Raw genomic sequence first — 25103 nt, forward strand, 5'->3', positions numbered from 1 at the left:
GCATTTGAGATGTCAAATTTGGACCTACTGCATCATTACTTGGGCATTCAGTGTAAGCAATGTGATGTAGGTATTGCTTTATGTTAGACAAAGTACATTGAGGCATTGTTGCGTAGATTCGATCTTGAGGATTGTAAGACTATTGCTACACCTATGGAGACCTCACATAGATGAGCAAGTTTATGCATAGCCCAGGCACTAAGCATTAGTAGTAGGCAGTTAAGCAACTCTTTCGCTACTTGAGTGGTACGAGGCACCTTGGGTTGTTTTATCCCACGGGGATCATTACCACCAAATTTACATGCTTTTCTAGATTTTGATTGGGTTGGTTGCTATGACACTCGCGTGTCCCATAAGTAGTTTTTGCTTCATGCTTGGCAACTTATGCATATCATGGTTGAGTAAGAAGTAGCCTACTGTGGCCACTTCCAGTTGTGAAGTTGAGTACAAGGCAGCTTTCACAGCTACAGTTGAGTGTGTTTGGCTCATACACCTTGTGGATTTGGGTGTTTGGATAGCCATCTGCCACCACCATCTTCACTGATAGTCAGAGCACATTGGCAGTTGTGAGGAACCCAATGTTCCATGCTTGCACTAAGCACATTGAGGGGCACTATCATTATGTCAGGGAGAGGCTCTCTATGAGAGCGAGCTCAGTTTGGCATATGTGCCAACACAGGATAACCTTGCTGATCTTTTCACAAAGGCATTGCCTCATGAGAAGTTTGAAGCTTTTCACAAAGCTTTGGGCTTACTTTCTTTTATGGATTGATCATAGTCCATATGGCCTGACACTTTTCCATACATTTAGTGCCAGCTCATGTTCATAGCATCACTCCTAGGGGGGATTTGTTACCATGTTATGGTAGTGATGTGTGTGAGCACACTTAGGACCACCGGGGCACTTTTCCCTCAATAGGAGGTTTTTTTCCCCCGTGCATTATATACACGCCCAACACTCTAGGGCTACCTTATCTTTGTTTTTACACACTTAGTAATACTACTTTTGTGTTGTGTGCTCTAGAGCTTCTTCTTCTCCAAGCTGTGTGTGCTTTCCTACAACCCTAGTTCCAACAATCCATACTTGTGTAATTTTCTCACAATAGATCATGGCTTTAATTGGCATCTGCTGGGGATCCACACTTGTGTATTTCCCTCATGAACCTTGTGCTTGTAACAATCTTTTAGGAACCTAATATGAAGTGATGGTGGTCTTATACCTATTTTGAGCTTGTTCCTAGCATGTGGACAGTTTGGCATGTCAAAATGTGGATTTGTATTGTTGAGTTCGAGCTTTGATGGAGATTGGGGTATCCGAATCGACGATGCATCTTCATAAAAGCCTTGTGCTTGGAGTAGTGCTTTGTTCACCCATAATGTTGTTAAAATATCATGAGAGTTGTTTCTTTGGTGGTGTCACCTTGGTGCTACTTGTGGCCTTTCTTGCTTTATTGGTCTCTTGAGTTGATGAAAATCGGGCCTTTGCTAGAGGGGTTGTTGATGTCAAGGTTTCCTTTGTTTATATACTGTTGTCATTGGTATATTCCATCTGAGCTTGTGAATGGAAAGAGGCTCAAGAGTGAAAGTTGGTGGGTAAGGCTATAGATTTACCTTTGTCTATTGTTGTAGATATGGCCTTTGTTTGTTGCCTTTGCTTGGGGAATGATTTCAAGAAGGGCTCTTGGTGATGAGGTTTGGGAGTTTATCTTGTGTTCCTTCCTGATGAAAGAGGAGTTTCCAATGTAGAATCTTCCTTGTATATGACAATTAAAGATGTAGGGTTTATGGTTGGTTCATGATTTGTAGTCATTAAAATGAGGTTTGACTTTTTATTGTAGCATTAATTACCTCAATGACTGCCTTTGATGAGGTTACACTATGAGGTTAATGACTGCCTTTGATGAGGTTACACTATGAGGGCAACTACTGATGTGGAAGATAGGTCTTGATGATTGAGGTTGGTAGTTGTTATTGAGGTTGTAAGCTTGGGTGCATTAGGTTGCACCTTCATTGGGTTTGATGGTGAAGGTTAACTGACTTTTGTGAAGAGTGTCTAAGACTTCATTTATAGTAGGATCTTCCTTCTTATAGAATGTATCATCAATTTGATTGTGTTGGTTTTTAGGCATAGATCATCCTCCCAAGATGATATCTACTTCTAGCACAAAATTTGTACTTATAGTTCATGGAGTTAGAGCCAATGTAAATGATTTGATCAAAGGATCCTAAGGTTGACATTAGTTGATCCCTTACGAATGGAATCCATTCTTGTGAAGTTTGAAACATTGTGATTGGCCTAGTATTTTCCAGAACTCTACCATCATAAGATTGTCTATATGCTAAGGATATTGTGCTTGTATCATAGATAGAATTGTGCTTGTATCATAGATGTTCCTATGGTCAGTTCAATGTCTATTCTCAAAAGTTTGAGAATAGGTGTATGCTTTGGGCTAGTCACCTCGATTTCCTCTTACAGGAGCAAGGTTATAGTCCCTTTAGATTCGAATTCCAAAGTTGCAGGGTTCATGTTTTGATCAATGGAATACACTGCATTTGATAGCCAATCACCACCAAGGATGATTTTCTCTTTAAGTTTACCTTGTGGGGCCAAATATTGTGTATAATCTAGGATATCATCTAGTGTGTATATGGTTTGTTGATAGTATCCTAGAATGTGCACAATGTCATGAGCACCATAGACTAGGATATCACTTCGAGTGAATTTCAAGCTTCCAACATACATCCAAGTTTTCCATGAAATAGGGTTATGGACAAGGTTATGGCCTAGCATTAGAGCTATTAAATGCCTTTCATCATTTAACGTTCTTTTCCAGTGGAAGGTCTAGCCAAACTTTTAGAGGCTCCTCAAGAGGTTGATGCTCATGCTCATCTTCATGCTCATACTCACGCTCATGCTCATCTTCATAAGCACTCAATGAATATATGCTCATTGATGGTAAACTACACATGTTCATGGACTTTGTAGGCACTGGTTTCATATACACATTTTGGAGTAGGAGATCCAAATATTCATTTAGGTCTTTCTCATCATTGGCATCCATTGATGTGGACACATTCAAGGTTGATACCACACCTAGTGACCGAACCTTTCTAATGCATAAGACTTGTGTCTTATGCATAAGACTTGTGTCTTTCTCTTTCTTTATAGGATATGTCATTTGGGATTTTTATTTCATCTTCAAAGGGGAAGAGAAATTTCTCATCTTTGCATGATACATTCTCTATGCTTACAACTTTGATTTCTATTTCATGTATGTGGACCAATTTTTCATTCACAAACACATCATCCCATGATAGCCATGATAGCTTTGCTTGCTTCCCTATCTTGGGTATTTGGTTTCTCTTCATTCTTGCCCATGCAACATGAACAGACTTTTTTTGTGCTTTCTATGGTAATTGTCTTTGTAGTTCCTTTTGTAGCTACGATCGATGTTTTGTCCTCTACTACAACCATTGCTTCCTTTGAACTCGACACTTTTTCTATTGACTCTTTCCCTTTATTTCTCTTTTTAGTATTTTTTGTTGTTTCACAACTCACTTCCTCTTGTTGTACTATTTCTATTGGTGGGATCTTTTTAGCTTAGCTCCCTCTGTGGCTTGCAAGCATATATTTCTATTGGTGGGATCTTTTTAGCTTAGCTCACTCTTTGTCTTGCAAGCATATGAGCATATAAGCACATTTAGTGGCACTATGGACAATTGTCCATCCTACACACTTACCACATTGATGGCTATCATGTCACACTTACCACATTGATAGCTATCACGTTAGAAACATTTTGGATAAGAGAATATCTTGTCCTTAAATAAATGCTTAATGACACATTTTGACCATAGGGATTGTGAAGGTTCAATAGAGCTACTAGATTTGGAGAATTCCAACTTGGGCACTCTACTACTTTGTGGACTTGGGGTCCTCTACAATAGAAGTATTGCAATGTGGATTGCACTTCTTTATGTGTAAATACTATTTTGGTCAAAATTTCTTGGTGAACTATCATGCTTAGTTGATTTAGCAATGAGAGCACATAGTTCACCAAATAGTTGGAGCACATAGTTCACAAGCAACTGGAGCACGTAGTCAAGCAGTTGAAAGCTAGGGTGGTGTTTGTACACTAAATGCATATGGATGTGCTATTCCTAAACCCTAAAGGCACATATTTTGTATGATTTGAATGGAAGCACATAGTTCAAAAGTAGCTAGAGCACATAGTTCATAAGCATCTAGAAGCTGGGGTGGTGTTTGTATTCTAAATGTAGATGGATGTGCTATGCCTAAATCCTAACAGCATTCTAGCATGCTCTTTTGAAGTTCAATTTTGTATGATTCAAAGAATGATCTCTCCTTGGCTTGTGTTGGCACATGTTTTAATAGGAGAGAGGTTATTTCAGAATGCTCATCTAATAACCCATCGTCTAACTAGATTGCCTTATTTGCTACATGATTTAAAGAATTATCTCTACGTGGCTTGTGTTGGCACATGCTTTAGTGGGAGGGAGGCAATTTCAAAATGTTCATCCAATTTTAGAATGCTCATCCAATAACCCATCATCTAACTAGATTGCCTCATTTACAAAATGAATTAAATGTATCCAAGTTTGAGATAATAATTAGGATGTACAACTTGTTTTTCTTTAAGCCCATGAGGAAACAACATCTCATTTGATTTTCATTCAATTTCTCCCAATCTTCAATGTGATAATAATTAGGATGTACAACTTGTTTTTCTTTAAGCCCATGAGGAAATAATATCTCATTTGATTTTCATTCAATTTCTCCTAGTCTTCAATGTGAGTTCAAGGTTTTCATATGTACGATATAGTCTTATATGGTTTCCTCAGGTTCTCACTCTATCATATAGAGCTCATGTGCTCTGCACTCCAACATGGTCCGTACCTTGAATTACCTCAATGTTTTGAAGATCACTTTTATCAAAGGTTTTAATGTTTGGAACCCTTGTCTTGCTCAACCTTCTAAGCATAAGCTAAAAACATATACTTTGGTCAGGCAACTAAGGTTTCCCATGGCCTCACATTTCAATTTAAATGTCTCGATAAATGTGATGAGATCTTGGGTTCCATCAAATTTGTGTATGAGCTTTGAGATTATCACAGCGGCCAAGATAATGTCCTGGTGTCTGATCCCATCTTAAAGTTGCCAGACTTCAGCATACCTTTTGAGGTGATTACCGATGCCAGTGGTTTTGCCATAGGCGGTGTTCTGATGCAGGAAGGTCATGCTGTGGCCTATGAGTCCAGAAAACTCCGAACACATGAGAAGAACTATGCCATCCATGACTTGGAATTGCTTACAGTCATTTATGCATTAAAGTTGTGGAGACATTACCTTCTAGGTCAAAGGTTTACCCTGGTGTCTGATCATCAAAGTCTGAAATGGATACTCACCCAGGATAACCTTAATATGCGTCAAAGGAGATGGATGCAGACTCTCCAAGAGTTTGATTTTGAAATCAAGTACCGGCCAGGCAAGGCCAATGTGGTTGCTGATGCCTTAAGTCGGAAAGTGTCCCTGCTAGCAATCTCGGTGATCTCCAGCCCTCTGGTAGAGGAAGTCAAAGGGAAGATCAACCAAGACAGTTTCTTTGCCCCAATCATCGCCTTGCTTCTTAAAGAGAGCAAGACTCCCAAGGAACTGAATATTGTTGTAGGGGTATGTGCTGACAAATGATTGCTTATACTTCAATAATCGACTATGCATTCCTAAGGATGTGGATATCAGGAAAAGATTATTGGTAGAGGCACATGACAGTCCTATAGCTGGACATCCTGGTTACATAAAGACCTACATGTCAATCAAGAAGAGTTTCTTCTGGCCAGGCCTGAAAAGTGTTGTATTGCGTCATGTTCGCCAATGCCTTGTATGCCAAAGGCCGAAAGAGTTAAAATGCCTGGAACGTTGCAGCCTCTGGACATTCCATCAATGAAATGGGAATGTATAAGTATGGATTTTGTCACGGGTTTGCCTACTGTTCAGTCTGGGTATAATTCAATCTTTGTCGTGGTGGTTGATCGCCTCACAAAGGTTGCACATTTGATCCTTGTTAAGGTGACCTCTACCGCAATGGATATAGCTAAGGTCTTTATTAAAGAGATCTTTAGACTACATGGGTTACAGGAGGATAGTCAGTGTAGAGATGCCAAATTTACATCGAGGTTCTGGACCCCCTTCTTTGAAGCTGTCGGTACATCCTTGAATCTCAGTATAGCCTATCACCCTGAGAGACTGATGGTCAAACTGAACGGGTCAACCAAGTGATCGAGGATATTCTCAGATCCTACTATGGACGGGAACCTCGTAAGTGGCTAAGTTACCTTCATTTGGTTGAGTTTGCTTATAATGCTTCCTATCATCGCAGCATTGGGATGAGTCCATTCAAGGCACTCTACGGTCAAGACTGCCTCACCCCCTTAACCTGGTCAGATCCAATGATCAGAGTAGAAGTGTCAAAGCAAATGCTTGATGAGATGGATCATCAGATGCAGGCTATCCGAAAGGATATTAAGGTAGCCCAAGATTGTCAGAAGCAGTATGCTGATGCAAAGCGGTCTGTGAGGACCTTTGAGGAAGGTGATATGGTATTTCTCCGAGTGCGACCCAAGCAAAGTTTCATATCCTTGGGCCAGTACAAAAAGATCTCTCCAAGATATTGTGGTCCCTATGCAATCACTCGAAAGATCGGAGATCAAGCTTATGAGCTACTGTTACCACCTCAGCTAAAGGTACATAATGTTTTCCATGTCAGTTTGTTAAAGAAGTATGTACCTGATCCCAGTCACATCCTAGATGAAGATCAAATGACTTTTGCAGCTCAAGGTCAGCTCAAGCTAGAACCTGAAGAAATCTTAGATGTGCGCGAGAAGTCGCTCCGTAATCGTATTCTCCGTGAATACTTGGTCAAGTGGAAGTTTTATCCTGTTGAGGATGCCACTTGGGAAAAAGAGGAGGATCTAAGGAAGGATTATCCCCTATTCACAAGATGAGGACATCTCGAGTTTTTCAAGGGGGGAAGGATGTAAGAGAGAGGATGGAGGGGGACCCAAGGCCCCCCCCTTGAGCCCCATGGCCTATAAAAGCCATGGGGGGGAGCTGGGGGTGAAGGAAGCCCTCCCCCACCCTAAAGCCTTGTTTTTTTTCTTGGTGCCTTGCTTCCTTGCTCTTTGGGAGAATCCCTCTGCTGCTGCTGTAGATTTTCAAGCCAAGTTCCCATCTACATCTCTTTCCTGTTTGAACCCCAGTGGAGAAATGAAACCTCCCCCGTAAGCCCATGGTATTTTTGCTTGTTCCCTTGCTTCTTCTACTCCCTGGAAAAAAGTGGTCTTGCTGCAGTAAATTTGGCCAACTTCAAGCCTCTCCTCCTCATGCATGCTTGAGCCTCCTTGTTGAGGGAAGAGGTCTACAGTGCTCCAGCCTTGTTGTGATTCTCTTTTGGTCTCCTTCCTCCTCCTTGTGAGTGTATAGACTGCCCAAAGATTTCAACTTGTCAAAAGTCTTCTTCTCATGCATGCTTGAAAACTCTTGTTGAAATAGAATCCCTACTGTTGTTGCTATAGCTTGTGTAAGCTCTCATTTGGGCTTTCTTCTACCCTCTTGTGAGTGCCCATATTACCCATTTGCTCCCAGCCATCCACAAGCTTCCTCCCTTGTATAATTGGGTTTCCAAATTGCAAGAAATCCTCACTATAATATAGCTTGTGTAACCGCTTCATTCCAAGGGTTGTACTCCCAAATTTCCGGGCATCCAAGCTTGTGGAGAATCGGAGACGACGCGGGCAAGTTGAAAGAAAGGACCATTCACGGGAATTTCGATAAAGACCGCTTCAACTCACTTAACATTTGAAGTAAGTGGTTTTCCCGTCATTTCCAGTATTTTTCCTTATAATTGAATCTTTAAATAATTAAAATTAAATAATTAGAATTAATCTAAGCAAAAATATAGTAAATAAAATAGGAATAAAAATGGCTATGTCGAAAAATGAAAAGGGAAGTGGAAACTTTCTTACCCTGACAATAAAATAATAAGAGTATTTGTCAGTATTGAATAAATCCGGAAAGGTTAAGTAGAAATTGACTTTTTCCCATTTGGGTAAATCATGAGTCATTTAGGATTAAGTGCTCTCTCGGAAATAAGATGCCACCATTGGCTAAGGGGTTACCCCAACTTATACCCCGCCTTGAGTAAGTAGAAGTAAAAATAAGTATTCTTTTCCATATTTCCCTGGCAAAATCCTAAATAGACCTTGCGGGAAATATACAAGCGGATGACCCAAAATTAAGAGTAATTTAATTATTGGAAAACCTTCCCCGAAGGTCATGGATACCTGGAAATAAATTATCCAGTCTAGGATAATTAGACCATGAATTAAACACTTCTCCTTGATAGGAGAATGTGATTATTGGACCTCTCTTGAATGAGAAAAGGGAGCCACCCCAGTGGGAGTGTGGGGCCCCCTTGGAATTAATCGTGGACAAGTCGTCCTCCGGGGTAAAAGAAGACCCTAAGTGAACTAATACGAGGCTAGCCTAACATTAGGAGTCCCCCGGGTTAAGCTAGACTTGATATTCACCCATTGGGGTGAAGTTGGAGGAGAAAGACTCCTGGAGTAGTTCTCTCCCATACCAGCATAGGTCTTCGGACATGCGTATTCTATTGTTTGTTGGGAAAAATCTACTTGCTATGGATTACCACTAGTTTGAGAAGAGATTGTTTGTGCATCTTTTGGTTTTCATGAGCATGTGTTTATGTTGCACACATGACCACATGCATTGAGATTTGGATATCCATGGATCAGGTGACGATGAGCTATGCCATCCCTACTTGTTGCCGTGTGGGTGCCACCCGCCGGGTGCCCCGCATGAAGACGTTCCGAGGTAGAGACCCCCTCGGGTGGAACGTGGGGTGTACTCCTGCCAACCACAAGGACTTTGAGGGCCGTCGAAGCGGCCGTGGGATCCTATACGGAGTGGGGTTGAGTCATCGAGCGTGCGCTCTCCCATACAGCGAGTTATGTACGGATGATAAGCTAATGGAGGATGGGAATTGTGGTAATGAAGACCCTCGTAGGCCATCACCCACGGTCTATCATGTAGATATAGTCCTCACATGATAGACCGGGTTACTAGCCAACTATATACTGCTCATGTTGTCACAGTACATGACAACCTTCCCATCATGATGCTCATCAAGATCTATAAGTAGCTTTTTCAGCCACATAACATCACATGCAGCCAAAGCTGCTCCTCTATACTCAGCCTGTGTGCTGGACAAAGCAACGGTGGGTTGCTTCTTGCTACTCCAGCTAACCACTGCACTCCCAAAAGTAAAAGCATAACCACTAGTAGATCTCCTATCATAGGAGCTACCTACCCAATCTGCATCTGTGTAGCCATGCACATCCAACTCTTTCCCATGTACATAGAATAAACCATAATGTGATGTGGCTTTCACATATATCATAATCCTCCTCACTGCATCTAGATGTGACTTCCTTAGACTCTACATGAACTGGCTATAATGAGTCCAACTGCATAACTGAGATCTGATCTTGTTATGGTCAAGTAGATCAAGCTACCAACCATTTTCTTGTACATTGTAACATCATCCAACTCATCTCCCAAATCAGCCCGCGGCTTTACATTTTGTTCCAAAGGCATAATCATAGGCTTGCTACCTGTCACCATGCCATACTTTGCCAATATTTTCAAGGCATATTGCCTTTGGACCAGCCATATACCATCTTTGCTTCTCACAACTTCAATACCCAAGAAGTATCTCAAATCTTCCAAATCCTTCATATCAAATTCTGCATATAGCATCTCTTTGACCTTGGCAATATCCTTGCCAGAATCACCTGTCACACAATCAAGTCATCAACATAGATGACTATGACCACAATACCTCTCTCTGTCTTTTTCATATATAATGAAGAATCTGAAGTACCAATAGAAAACCCAATGCTCATGAGGTATTTACTGATTTTGTCACTCCAAGCACGTGGTGCTTACTTCAATCCATAGAGTTTCTTCAACCTGCAAACATATGTAGGATGATGAGGGTGTACAAACCCCTTTGGATGTTCCATATAGACTTCCTCTTGTAGTTCCACATTCAAGAATGCATTTTTAACATCCATTTGATGTAACTCTCGGCCTTTTGAGGCTATAAGATCCCTATACTGGGAACATTGTAATAATTATTGTGCATATAAAAATTGTACAGGATATGAATAAAATTAACAATGGGCCTGCACATTGTTCAAAATATTTGGCCTTGTGCAGTGATCAAGAGTAAGGAGAAATTAAATCCAAAATGAGGTGCCTTGTCAGTAAAATGGTCCCTGACCCTGTGCAAATTATAATTGAATGTTATGGCCATTATTTTAACCTAAGGTTGGATAAATATTAATCTTGGAAACACCTTAGTAATATGGGAAAATTAAGGATGAATTATGGGTTTCAAATTAAATACCAAACCCAAAGGTGAAGCCTTTGGGGAGAAAAATGCATATTTTTCTTAATAACAATAATTAGATATTATGGATCCCCAGCATTTACACCTGCTGCTGGGGCATTGATAGATGGGATGGGATAAGAAAGTGAAAGAAAATCCCATGCAAGATATTCCCCCATCAAAAATTTATCAAAGGTCTCAGCTACATCAAACTTACAGGTGTAAGTAGAGGTGTAAGACTTGATGTTTGCTTATTTTAATCATTTCTAAAATAAAACTTTTTCCAATATTTACCCCTTTCAAACACTTGGAAGGAGCATGAGTTAGTGGGGCCAATAGGTTAGAATAGTTAGTAAAAATACTATATAATAATATTATATTATTATAATAGTGACTTAAGTCACTTGAGGGGGTTACTCAACCCCCTCCCCCATCATGAACAGAGGCGGCAGCATGCGCCTGCTGGTCGCCTCTGTCCAGGAGGAGTGGGGTGCTTCACCCCCCCTAGTGGCTTCCCCTGGCCTATAAAAGGTCCAGGGGGTATAGTGGGCTGAAGGAGAAGCCCCCCCACTCTTCATAGGTGCCCCTCTGCATTTTGCTTGTGCTTGGCCTTGTGAGCAAGCTCTCCCCTGCTGGACACTCTGAGGCCAGCCCTTCAAGCTTCTTCCCTACTGTGGAGAAGCCTTGTTGGAGGAGAAGCCCTACCTCCCTCCTAGATGCATTTCTTTGCCTTCTTCTATCATTGGTCCATTGCTTGTTGAAGAGTTCCATCTTGCTACAGCAGTAGTAAAAAGGTGGTAAAAAAAAACTACAAGCTCTCCCCACTTGTGAATGTTCACAGTAGACAGTAAAGCTCACCCTTGCCTTACCTTTTTTGTTGTAGCCTTCCCCATTCTCTGTGTGAGTTAGAGTGCCATAGAGAGAAATAATGAGAAGACTGACATAGAGAGAAGACTGACATAGAGAGAAATAAAGAAAAGGAATATTCTTATGCAAAAGAGATGAGTTATAGTGGTTTGTTATTACAACTATTAAATACTTATCTTTGGTAGGCTAATTAATTTAAAGAGTGTGTGCTATGGTTCCTTGAGCATAGGTGTATCAGTAGTAGTCGGCTTTGCAAAGAACTATACATTTAAAGAGCAGAATGAGATTCAATCCTCCATGCATTAGCAATCATTGCAAAGAACTATACATTTAAAGAGCAGAATGAGATTCAATCCTCCATGCATTAGCAATCATTGCAAAGAACTATACATTTAAAGAGCAAAATGAGATTCAATCCATGCATTGGCAATCAAGCCAAGTTACCTTTTTTGTCCACATCACATATATGTGGCATTCTGGTGATGTGCAAAATACCTTCCATTTCTTTGTTTCAACAAATGATAGAGTCCATGATAGCTTTTATGTTCAACATTGCTTTATGTTACATTATGCATGGCTATAGGAGAGCAAGGACTCTCATTGATGTAGCATTGGGTTTGGTTTGATGGTGCTACTTCCCAAGTCAAGGACAAAAGGTGATTCTACTTTGTAGCCAGATATGCAAGACTCACAAACATGATGTTGATGACCTAGCTAGAATTTCTTTGGTTCTCGGCATGGTAAGGGTGAGCATGATAAGGCTAGTGTTATTGTAAAGACAATTTTAATGCATGAACAACTAAAGATAGATGGAACAAAATTAGAAAGTGTTGCAGATGTTGTGGCCTTCTTGAGAGATAACTTGTCTCACATTGCCAAATTGAGCTATGTATCCAAAGAGAGGGATGTAATAAGAGTGTGTTTTGGGAGATCAAAGAAGGCAAGGTTGGTAGATCCAATAAATGGGACTATAAATGCAATAAATGGGATTAGTAAACACATTGAGAAGACTTGCTCCTTGCACAATGTTTAGGGGTATTTAAAAGATGATGGTAGGACACTTAGAACAATGAGCCTCTCTTGTTATTGTAATGTTTGCATGCAAGGTGACTGAAATAGATAATCAACAAATCACATGTTAAGCCATGGATCTATTATACAATCATTCCCATTATAGTGAGGAAGAGGAAGAAGAAGAGGAGATTGCTACATATGAAGATCTTTCTAACACCCTAAGCGATGCACTTTACCTTGATGACAATTTTGTTGTGAATGCAGAGCTAGGAAATAAAGAATGGGGTGGCTAAACAACGAGCACAATTGAGCAAGCAAATTCATGTTCTTATTTTTCTTCCTACCCTAAGCAGTAGATTCATGAATTCCTTAACTTAAATTCAAATATGTACTCACACTATAGTTGGATATCTTACAAAGATATCAAAGAGGGCACGGTGGTGGAGAGAACAAGTTTAGAGCAAAGGAATTGTGGGTTGGGTTATCATCAATTTGGTTATCTTTTATAAAGTTCAAAGGAGACTACAAAATTAGCTCATGAATAATGCCCACAAATATCTAAATCACATACCTACATTAGATATAAAAATAAGTAGTCTTTTAATATCCCATTCATCAAAAGTATAATTTAAAATTATTTTATTATATTAATCAAAATATTATAAAATTAAAATAAGATTTTAAAAGATTATATAAAAGTATTTTTTACTTTTTATTTTAATTGATCATGAAAAAATGAGCATTTTTGCTTTTTAGAGCTCATTAACCTCGAGCTACGGTTTAAAAGTTATGGTCATTTTTCCAACGCTATCCAGACTTGATGTTTAACTATGTTCAACATGATTGATATCCAAGTCCACATAAGGACATGACCAAGACCCTATTTGGAAAAAAAATTCAAAAAGGTCTTGATCGTGGCCTTATCTTGACTTGGATATCAATCATGCTAAGCGTAGTTGAAAATCGGCTTTGGATAGAGATGAAAAAATGGTCATAATTTTTAAACCGTAACTTGGATTGATGAGCTATAAAAAGGAAAAACGCTCAATTTTTTGTGCTCTATTCAAATATGAAGTTAAATTTAAATTTTAAAAAATATTTTTGAAACTTTTTAAATTGTATAATATTTTGCTTAGTATAATACTCATGAGAAGATCCAAAAGATACTAAGACTATGGTTGGTTCATCAAAATCCTATTGACATTATTCTTGTAAAGAAACAAGAAGAAGAAGAAGCAACACACACACCAGCAAAGACCCAAACCCTAATGTAGAGCCGAGGAGCTTGATATCTCAACACTCCCCCTCAAGCTCAACATGTCCATCTCTAGTACTCCAAGTCTGTCTCTGACGTACTCATACTTCTCTTTACCCAATGGTTTGGTAAAGATATCTACAACCTGCTCTTCAGTTCTCACATATGCTAAGTCAAGATGCCCATCAAGAACTTTCTCTCGCACATAATGATAGTGAACCTCTATGTGCTTGGTCCTCGCATGATAGACCGGATTACTAGCCAACTGTATGCTGCTCATGTTGTCACAGTACATGACAACCTTCCCATCATGATGCTCACCAAGATCTGCAAGTAGCGTTTTTAGCCACATAACATCACATGCAACCAAAGCTGCTCCTCTATACTCAGCCTCTGTGCTGAACAAAGCAACGGTGGGTTGCTTCTTGCTACTCCAGCTAACCACTGCACTCCCAAAAGTGAAAGCATAACCATTAGTAGATCTCCTATCATAGGAGCTACCTGCCCAATCTGCATCTGTGTAACCATGCACATCCAACTCTTTGCCATGTGCATAGAATAAACCATAATGCGCTATGGCTTTCACATATCTCATAATCCTCCTCACTGCATCTAGATGTGGCTTCCTTGGACTCTGCATAAACTGGATAATGAGTCCAACTGCATAACTGAGGTCCGGTCTTGTTATGGTCAAGTAGATCAAGCTACCAACCACTTTCCTGTACATTTTTAACATCATCCAACTCATCTCCCAAATCAGCCCGTAGCTTTACATTTTGTTCCAAAGGTGTACTCATAGGCTTACTACCTGTCATACCATACTTTGCCAACATTTCCAAGGCATATTGCCTTTGGACCAGCCATATACCATCTTTGCTTCTCACAACTTCAATGTCCAAGAAGTATCTCAATTCTCCCAAATCCTTCATGTCAAATTCTGTACATAGCATCTCTTTGACCTTGGCAATATCCTTGCCAGAATCGCCTGTCACAATCAAGTCATCAACATAGATGACTATGACCACAATACCTCTTTTTGTCTTCTTCACATACAATGAAGAATCTCAAGTACCAAACAGAAAACCCAATGCTCATGAGGTATTTGCTGATTTTGTCACTCCAAGCACGTGGTGCTTGCTTCAATCCATAGAGTGCTTTCTTTAACTTGCAGACATATGTGGGATGGTGAGGGTGTACAAACCCCTCTGGCTGTTCCATATAAACTTCCTCTTGTAGTTCACCATTCAAGAATGCATTTTTGACATCCATTTGATGTAACTCCCAGCCCTTTGAGGCTGCCATAGAGATGACTGATCTCACGGTTGCCATCTTGGCAACGGGACTAAACGTCTCATCATAATCAATTCCATGTGTCTGTGCATATCCCTTTGCGACCAGTTTTATACCTTTCAATCAATCCTTGTGAGTTACATTTCACCTTGTAGACCCATTTGCAACCTATAGCATTCTTTCCACTTGGTAGTGGAACTAAATCCCATGTTCCATTGTGACTCAATGCATCCATTTCTTCCCTCATGGCCTTGTCCCATACATGCTTTCCATTTGCTTCTTCAAAGCATGTTGGTTCCTCATGCTTTAGCATAGATGTCATGTATACATAATGCATTGCATAACCCCTGTATGTCAGTCTTTCCATGGGATACTTTATCCTTTGTGATCTTCTCACAACCTACGGTTCACTATGAACTCTCCTAGCATGAGGAGGCACATATCTTTCATGCCTAATACCTGGTGTACACAAAACTGGAATCCCAAGTTCCTCATCAAGACTTTTAGAACTCAAAGATTCATAACCTGTAACACCAATACCTTCAACTTTCTTCTTTCCTTTATCCACAGCACTACTACTAGTGCTACCATTCTCATGTCTAAGTCTCCTAGACCATGGACTCACATTACTTGCTTCACTGGATGAACCTGCAGGTCCTGATAATGAGGTAGAGACCTCGTTAGGCAAGTTTACATACACATCTGCATCAATATCATCTACCATAACATCTTCTTTGTCCTTGTACCAACTTGCCAACTCATCAAACACGACATCTCGTGAAATAAGAACCTACCTAGTGATTGGGTTGTAGCATTTGTAAGCCTTTCTGTCTTGTGCATAGCCAATGAATATGCACTTCTCTACTTTCGGATCCAATTTTCTTCTCTTCTCATCTGGAACATGCACATATGCAATACTGCAAAATGCTTTGAGATGACCAATGTCTGGCCTATAGCCTGTCAGCTTCATTTCTAGTGTGCTCTTGTGTATGGCTGCTGTTGGTGCCTTATTCAACACATACACTGCAGTAGCACATGCTTCAGCCCAAGAATAGTTTGGCATATTTTTTTCATTTAGCATGGCCATTGCCACTTCGCATATGACCCTGTTCTTCCTCTCAGCAACTCCATTTTGCTGAGGGGTGTACCTGCATGTAAGTTGTCTTCGTATGTCATGCTTCCTCAAGTAGTCATCAAATGCATGAGAGATGTATTCACCACCTCCATCTGTCCTTAAGCATTTGACCCAATTACCATGTTGCTTTTCCACATAAGCTTTGAACTCTATAAACTTCCCAAGTGCTTCACTTTTCTCCTTGAGAAAGTACACCCAAATAAACCTGGTGTAGTCATCAATGAACGTGATATAGTACTTGTTTCCATTGATAATTGGGGTTTGTGCAGGTCCCAAAATATCACTATGTATGATTTCCAATGGTCTTCTACTCATGTTTCCTTCCTTAGGAAATGGCAACCTTGCCTGTTTTCCAAACTGGCATGCTTCACATGCATGATGGCTACCATCATACTTGAACCTTGGTAGTCCTCCAACTATGCCTTTCACCTGCATGTTCTTCAACCTTTGTATGTTTACATGCCCAATCCTTTTGTGCCACATATCAATGTCTTGCACAATCCCATGACTCTTAGAAAACATGGCTGAGTTCAACTCTAGTATACCTGCATCCAGTTTGAACAAACTACCTTCCTTTTTGCCCTTGGCAATCAACCTGCATCCAGTTTGAACAATCTACCTTCCTTTTTGCCCTTGGCAATCAACCTGCAGAGCCATGCTTGAAATCCTCCACAAAATAGCCATTTTCATTGAACCTCACTTGGAGTCCTTGCTCTACCATTTGACCCACTGATGCCAAGTTCTTTGTAATAGAAGGCACATACAGTACCTCTGACATGTTTTTAACATTCCCATCATGCATCCTCAATGGAACACTCCCAACATGTGTAATGGGATGCTGAGTATCATCACTTGTGACAACATAACCATTTGTTTCCAATGGTTGCATCCTTTCAAACCACTCACCACCATGAAAAGTCATGTGGTTTAAGGCACCTGAATCCATCTACCATGATTCATCTCCTGCATTCTGAGAATACATCGTACCCATTATATGCTTCATTGCAAAAAGATGGTTTGAACTCCCATCATTGTTACTTGTGGATGCATAGTTACCCTGTTGTGGTCTCCCATTTCTAACATCATTTTGCTTTTTGTAACAGTCTTTCACCATATGTCCTAGTTTGCCACAGTAGTGGCATTCAATCCCATTCATATTTTGTTGAGGGCCTTACCATCGGCCTCTTCCACGAGCACCTGTTGCTATTCTCCCCCTATGGGATTGAAATCCACGAGCACCTGTTGCTATTCTCCCCCTATGGGATTGAAAGACTGAGAATTCTGAAAATTCTGATTTTGTTGTGGTTGAGCGAGCTAACCTGTCATTCCAACCACGTCCTCCACGGACTCGAGCCGCAAATCTCCCCTTGCCTCTCGAGAGCCTCTAGCTGAATAGAATGCCTGGTTTCTTGCATGCTCATCATTGCTCAATGATGATGCACCACTTGTATTACTTGTTCCACCAAGTCCAAGCTTTAGTTCTTCCACAATGAGCAATGACACTAGCTCATTGAAGTTTGGAATTCCTCCCAATCTGACTGAGATAGAAGTATCAAATGACTTGTACTCCCGACCTAAGCCATGTAATGTAAGAGCTACTAAATCATCATCATCCATCGGTGCATGTATAGAGGACAATGAATCTGCATAGCCTTTGATCTCCTGGACATACTCATGAATACTTCGATTTCTCCTTGTCACACTATGAATCTATTGCTTGAGTTGAATCTTTCAAGCACCTGTATCTATTTCATACATTTGACATAGTATACTCCAGGATTCCCTTGGTGTATCGGCATCTTGAATGTGTATTAACAAGGCATCTATTACACAAATAGAGAAATAATGCAACACCTTTGATGATCGCTCTACCCATTGCTTATGAGCTAGCACTTGAGCATTTGTAGGTTGATGAGGGAGGAGTGGCTCCGGCAGATCTTCATCTTACACAAGGCTCCACAAGCCTTTACCCTTGAGGAAACTCTTCATTTGAAACTTCCACACTTGAAAGTTTGTTCTATCAAGCTTCTCTCCCACTATTTGCACTGGACCATCTCCCATGGTTTCTATGCAGTTACCCATGGTTTCTATGCAGTGAATGTACCCAGTGAGAACAAGCTTGTATGCAATACCTGTGAACCTCCAAATCACTTCAAATCACCTCAAATATTTGTAATACGTGTCTTTAAATCCCACAATGTTCCATTTGCAATATGGCTTCAAATCAAGTTGAATGCATGAGGTACTTTTCAAAAAAAATATTTTCTGGTTTTTTCTCACCAAAGAGCCAGTCAATGATTCTGCTCTAAATCTTCTAAATCTTATTCAAATGCTATGGTTAAGCATTCATTGGCTTCATAACATGTTGCTCCAACATACCCTAAGAGGGTTTGACCAAATTCCTTAAGATGAGTGAGAACCATCAATTTTCTCAACTCTCTTGTTTGACTTTTTCTGTAAATGTCAGGTACCTTCTATCAATCAAATTGCTCTAGCTTCTTAAATTATGATCCAAATGCAAAACTTTTTGAACCAAAAGTTTAGAAACTCATGGCTCCTTACTTGTACCAAAGGAATTAGCTTAATTCTCTATAGGTAGAGATTAATGCTTTGATTGGTAATGCTCTATTTTTGTAACACAATTCTGGAATTCTGCTAATGACTGGTTATTTGATTCAATGAGCTCCAAATCCTTCAAGTAAGCTTCCCAAATGTTAATGCCAGCTCCAAACATATATTTTCTAAGTTCCAAGTGACTTCAACCACTTGCATTGGCTCTATATTGATCAAGTATGAGCAAAAAACATGAAAGCTATCCCAAAATTGCTACAAAAAAGCGCCGCCTACTTTCTAGGGCTCTGGGGAGAGGCCAATACCCAAATGAAATGATTAGCACCTTAGGAATGACCTAATCTAGCATGGGTATGAAGGGTTTAGCTCAATTTTTCTTCTAGCCTTTGCATTTGATCCTCCACCGGGCATATGTTCTCTGTTTTGCAAGAGTCTTCTCTTCCTCTTCACTCACTCACTCACAAAACCCTAGATGAGAGCACCAAGCTCTGATACCATGTAAAGAAACAAGAAGAAGAAGAGGCAACACACACACCAGCAAAGACCCAAACCCTAATGTATTTCATTCACCATAGCCATAGAGAGAAGCCATTGTCTCTCACTCTCATACACACAAAAGAGAAGACACACAATATGTGTAGTGTCCACACTATGAGTAACCCTAACCATAAAGTCCACACACACAGCCAGGGTGTCTAGCCATTATTGTCACACGACTAGACTACCAAACCTCCATAATGCTATCCTGTTGTAGCCGAGGAGCTTGATATCTCAACAATTCTTTAAGTAAAATGGTAAATAGCGAGCTAGTTTTGCAAAGATTTTATCTACTTTTATTCATTGGTGGAGAGGTATGTGACCCTTATATATACTTAATGGAGATTTTAAAAAATGTAAGAATTCACTCGCCCACCACCCATACTCTTAAAACAATTCCATCAATCTACTCACTCACCTATGCTCGCTCCATGCACACACCCAGAAGAAGTTGTTGATTTCTATGTGTGTGATAAAATGCACTGAAGTAAAGAGATAAATCCTTAAGGGAAACTTGATATGGATGGGATGGCACTATTGTAGCAAATACCTAGGATTGTAGTCAAAGACAAACTAGAAATCTTGATATACTTGTCACATCTAGTGTGAAGCATCAAAATTCCTATGTAGCTTATTAATGGGGATGCAAAAGTATATGAAATGTCCTCCTAAGCATGCCAATTGAAATGTAGACACAAGACCACTTCAAAACTTTAGTCAAAATGACCTTTAGCTAGCAAGTTACTCCAAAAAGAGTCCATATTTCATTCATCATGTGTCATTTACAAAAACCCCAAAGGACATGTTCACAAAAGCGATATTTTCTATGTACAACACCAATGGGCATATTCATTATTAGATTACAGGTCCCTTTACAAATTGAATAATGTATTTGATTACCTTTTATAGTGTTGCCACCATTGTTCTCTCACTAAGATAGACTCTTCATCTTCCAATGTGATATTTGGATTATTCTCGATGAATCCATGGTGATCCTTTGCTTGTAGCCATGTAGTGAGTCAGTCACATACAACCATTGTAAGATAGTTTACACCTTGAGCTTGCAATTTGTTAACACAAACATAGCAAGTATGTACATTTCACACCATCTTGTAAGAGCTATCATCCAACATCAGTATTAAAATATAGTTAACTATGGTGGGTACCTTAACAACATTTCACACCATCTTGTAAGAGCTATCATCCAACATCAGTATTAAAATATAGTTGACTATGGTGGGTACCTTAACAAAAACACAACTAGAGTCTTGTAGAGAAGATTGGTTTTTCTTGTGGCAGTATTGAAAACTTTTTCTCTTTCACACAACCCTCTTGTGTGTACATGTTTACAAAACATTGTAGATTACTAGAAAAATAGCAAAGAAATGGCCTTCCACCTCATACAACACATCCAAATAAATATATCGAAGTGCTAAAAAACACCATTCCAAAAAAGCATTTGCATCCTATTGCACACCAACAACCACAGGTGCTCTTTCCACTCTTATTAACTTTGCAAAGTGTGGTGAGATAGTCTGGAGGATCAAGGGGGATAGTTTGTATCATTGCTTCAGTCGCTCCTCCATGATTGGTCTGTACTATGGTGGCATGGTCACTTCCTGGCTTGGTACAACTTCCTCTTTCTTAGCCTCCTCTTTCACCTTCATGAGTACATCATCCTCCTCTTTCACCTTCATTAGTACATAAGGAGAACAAAAGCACCAAAATCTTTAGGTATAAGTCCCATAACATCATCCTCCACCAATCCTCCAACATGCATGTCATCAACAACTCCAGCATACAATCTCATATATGTAGCAATCTCCTCCTCTTTAAACTCAACCCAATAAAAATTATATTCAGGCATTTGCATGTGCTTCTTAGACCTCTTACTATACCTCTCTTGAATTTTTTGTTCTTTTTTTCTCCCTTTAAACTTTTTATGACCATCATCCTTGATGGGAGCCTCACTAGAAACTATAGTTTCACCATCCCCCATCATGCTCGATAACAACATTAGTGATGACAACATGAATTGACTATCTTGCAGCCCCAACATCACTAGGAATAGTAATTCCACTATCCCCCTTACTTTGCTTTGCATCGTTCTCTACACCAACATCAATGGTGGCAACATGAATTGATTGTCCTATAGCCCCAAAATCACTAAGAATAGAAATTCCACTAGCCCCATCACTCAGCTTTGCATTGTGCTTTTTAGCATCAACATCAGTGCCATGGCAACATGAATATCATCATCCTCAACAAGTAGATTTTCTTTTTGGTGTTAAGGGAGGGAGACCATGAGTCATTGTTTTACAAACTACATAGCATGCACATAAAGACATTGAATTATAAATGACACAATTGGGACTCCATTGATAGATCATTAAAGACATAATTACATCAACAACTAGTGACACTAATTGACACTTTCTCATTAAAGACACAATTACATCAACAACTAGTGACATTAATTAACACTTTCTCATTTGCAAGTGAACAAGTGAAAAAATGAGCCACACCAAGATAGTAATTTGCTTAAGATTCCATTACATTTGAGAGAATGCAACCATACACAATGGCAAGTTTAGAAGTAGAAATGTGCTTACATAGCCACCATAGGATACTAGTGCACTAATGTGCTTTAGGGCGTTATTATAAATTTTTACAAGTCGTAAGTTGATGATAGGTTAGTTTTCAATTGCTTTATAGAAATTGTTACACATGTAGAGGTTTTTTACCATGTTTGATGACCCTTAACCATCATCTTTGGCTCTTCTATAGATCGTGCATACATATGATTTTAGTAAGGAATCTTTCAAGGAAGGATCTCGAGCAGCAACAATGTATAATAGTAAAACTAGTTGCTCTCAACTTGAATGGGAGACACACCAAGCCTTCACTTTAGGCCCTTCTTCATAAAAAGACTTCCTAATGTCATGTCCCACTCTTTCTTGTCAATTGTAGTCAATTGTAGAGTATATAGCACCATCTTCACCCACAACATTGGTGGGATCTTGCTTAGATATGCCACATCCTCATGCAATGTCTCAATGTGTATTTCCTCTCCTCTAGTCTCACCACAATTCACAATCTCATTTTAGTATATTCCATAGTGTTGTTTTCACATATTCCAAGATCAATATTGGTGCATACCTTTGTTAGAGTTATCCTTTGGCAACACGAGATCATCATCCTCCATTTCACTATTCTTCTTCTATGAGGAACTTGCCTAGGAGAATTGATTGTCTACAAGTACAAAGTAAATTGATCTTGTAGTCAAAAATTCAAGATCTCATATAAGGTGTGTATCTAATGAGTTACCTTCAAAAAATGTAGTTGATGTGGGGAACTCCAACTTAACATGTAATGGATTCGAGTGTCTTGCACTTGGACTCCCTTTTGCACACAATTGGTTAGAAAATTAGTAATATGCTACTTAATAATATGCAATCATAGCAACAAGTTAGTGAACATGATATCAGGCACTAACTAGTGATCTATGTGCAATAGTAGCTACACACAAATTAGTAGTAGTAGATCCAAAGTCACTACCTAGTCAAAACATGCAGGTAGAGCACTAGTTTTAGTGATTCTAAGTCACCACTACTCATTCACTAGTTAGTGCAGGTAGAGCACTAGTCTCCTAGTGCACCTCTCATTCACTAGTTAGTGCACCACAAGTCTAGTTAGTGACCCCGAGCAGCCAATTAATGCTCAAGAGTACCAGACGTAGAAATACCATGCAATATGTTTCTTATTCCAATAATAGCATATGTGAAAGCATCCATAAGGAAGCAAAAGAAATAATGTTGGCAAGGATCAGGGCCAATGACCCTTGAACAAAAGGAGGATGGCTGAACATAGGCAAGGAGTACATCTAGGCTAGCAGCACAAGGAGAGCATTAGTAGTGAATAAAGCTTTTAGTGAAAGATATCTAAGGCCCATTAATCTTAGCTTGTAAAAAACTTAGGGGGTCACTAAAGAATATGTAAACCTATCGCATGAGTTCAGCATAAGAGAATTTTTAATTAATAAAATTTGTAAAAATATACTTACAAAAGGAGGCATTTTTTAAGATTTTGAGAAATTTATCGATAAGGGGTTTATAAATAGGCCTTGAGTAGTGACACCCCCTGAGGTAAAGAAGCTATTGCAAATGAGCCAAGAAGAAATACAAGGAAGCACATAAAGAAGCACAAAGGATGATGTAAAGAAGCACAAGGGACTATAAAAGGAACTTGAATGTAGACAATCAGAATAAATTCCAAGAAGTCTAGTAGCGGGCCCAATAATATTATACACATAACTTCTTTGTAAAAGTATATGTACCCGAGGATTTTATATTACCGGGGATGGATGGATGGTTGGGATGGATAGATGAATTTTTAGATAATTTTCACTAGTATGATAATTATTGGTAATTCATTGTACACAATTTACATGTACTTTTCTTAAACCAATTTTAATACAAAGCAATGGATGCTCATCAATACTCTATACATTTTACTTTGTATATATCATTTCCTTTCATAAACCATCTTTAGATTTCCAAGATAAGCTCATAGCTTTGAACAACCAAGAAACCCAGATGCCAAGATAACAAGTTGTGACTATAGTGTGTACTCATTGGTGAGATCCGAACGAACCCAAATACCAAGATAACAAGTTGTGACTATAGTGTGTAGTCACTAGCAAATTGATTGAACCCAACCCTTACTTGAAGTAAGAAGGTGAATTGGCTTGCTAACTTATCAAGGATCAAGGATAGTCGACAATCCTTGGACTCCAAGTAAGTCAGAGTAAGATAAAGAATTTCAAGTATCTTTGTTTTACTAAGAAGCCAAGATTTTTCTTAAAAATGAAGAATCCAAAGTTCACACAAGGGTAGTGTGGATTTTGAAGACTGGGCATGCCAAAGTGTTGGCATGGGAATGCAAACATGGATGAAACACACATACACTCACAAAAAGACATAAAAAGATTCACTCAGAGAGAGAGAGAGAGAGAGAGAGAGAGAGAGAGAGAAAGAGAGAGAGAGAGAGAGAGAGAGAGAAAACATAGTGTATATTCCATCATCCAAAATGTGCATATAATGGGATTTAAATAGACATCAAAGACCATGTAACTGTTCGGCTACCCATGTGACCTTTAGGCTTCCATAACTGCCCACATATGTATAACTCCCCACTAGTGTGTAACTCCTCCCCACTAGTGTAACTCCCCACACTAGCCCATATGCATGTAACTCCTAATCTTAACTCCTAATATACATGATTTAAGAGGGGGAATATAGGCCGCCTTATATAGTGATTGGGTAACCCTATAAGGCTAGTCAACTTGCCTAAAATGCCCCACTCAAATAATGCAAAACCACATTTATTATCCTCACAAAAGGTAGAGAAATTAATGTGCACCCTTGGATCTAGGCAGAAGCTTTGATACCATGTCATCAGAATGACAATGTGTGGAAGTGTATACACAATGACAGTGATTGAGCAATTGATGACAAAGAGAGAAAAATGTTGATATATTCCCAAAATCAGAGAGATTACAAGCCCGTAGAGGTGAGGATTGGGCTCCGTGCATAAGGGCCAAGGAGGATCAAAAGCTAAAATGCTTGAGATTTGCTTTTGATGATTTATAAGGGGGGGAACCAGCCCTTATATAGGGGGGCTAGGGGCTGAGCAGTCTCTACCTAAAAAGACCCACATTCAAATAATGCAAAATGCATGTACTATCCTCAAGAAATGTACAAAAATTAGTGTACACCCTTGGATCCAACTAGAAGCTCTAATACCATGTCAGAATGACAATGTGCAAAAGCGTATACACACTGACAATGAGTGATTAAGAGAGAGCACATGATAGATAGAGAAAAAGGTTGATATATTCCCAAAATCAAAGATTACAAGCCCATAGGTGAGGAATAGTCTCAGA

General features: G+C 39.5%; 1 protein-coding gene across 1 annotated transcript; it reads right to left on the reverse strand.

The window, feature by feature from the left end:
- Positions 1–9167: 9167 nt before the first annotated feature.
- Positions 9168–16486, reverse strand: LOC147617663 (uncharacterized). The gene is made up of 7 exons (XM_086775487.1): positions 16171–16486; positions 15711–15939; positions 15376–15665; positions 14444–14611; positions 13948–14070; positions 9613–9891; positions 9168–9346 (listed from the first exon to the last, which is right to left on the reverse strand). Exons 1-7 carry the CDS (start codon positions 16484–16486, stop codon positions 9168–9170), a joined length of 1584 nt encoding a protein of 527 aa, XP_086631613.1.
- Between the last annotated feature and the right edge of the window lie 8617 nt (positions 16487–25103).

The sequence above is a fragment of the Cibotium barometz genome, chromosome 36 (assembly GCF_041138505.1).
Source record: "Cibotium barometz isolate CiBa-2024 chromosome 36, ASM4113850v1, whole genome shotgun sequence".
NCBI classification, from domain to species: Eukaryota; Viridiplantae; Streptophyta; class Polypodiopsida; order Cyatheales; family Cibotiaceae; genus Cibotium; species Cibotium barometz.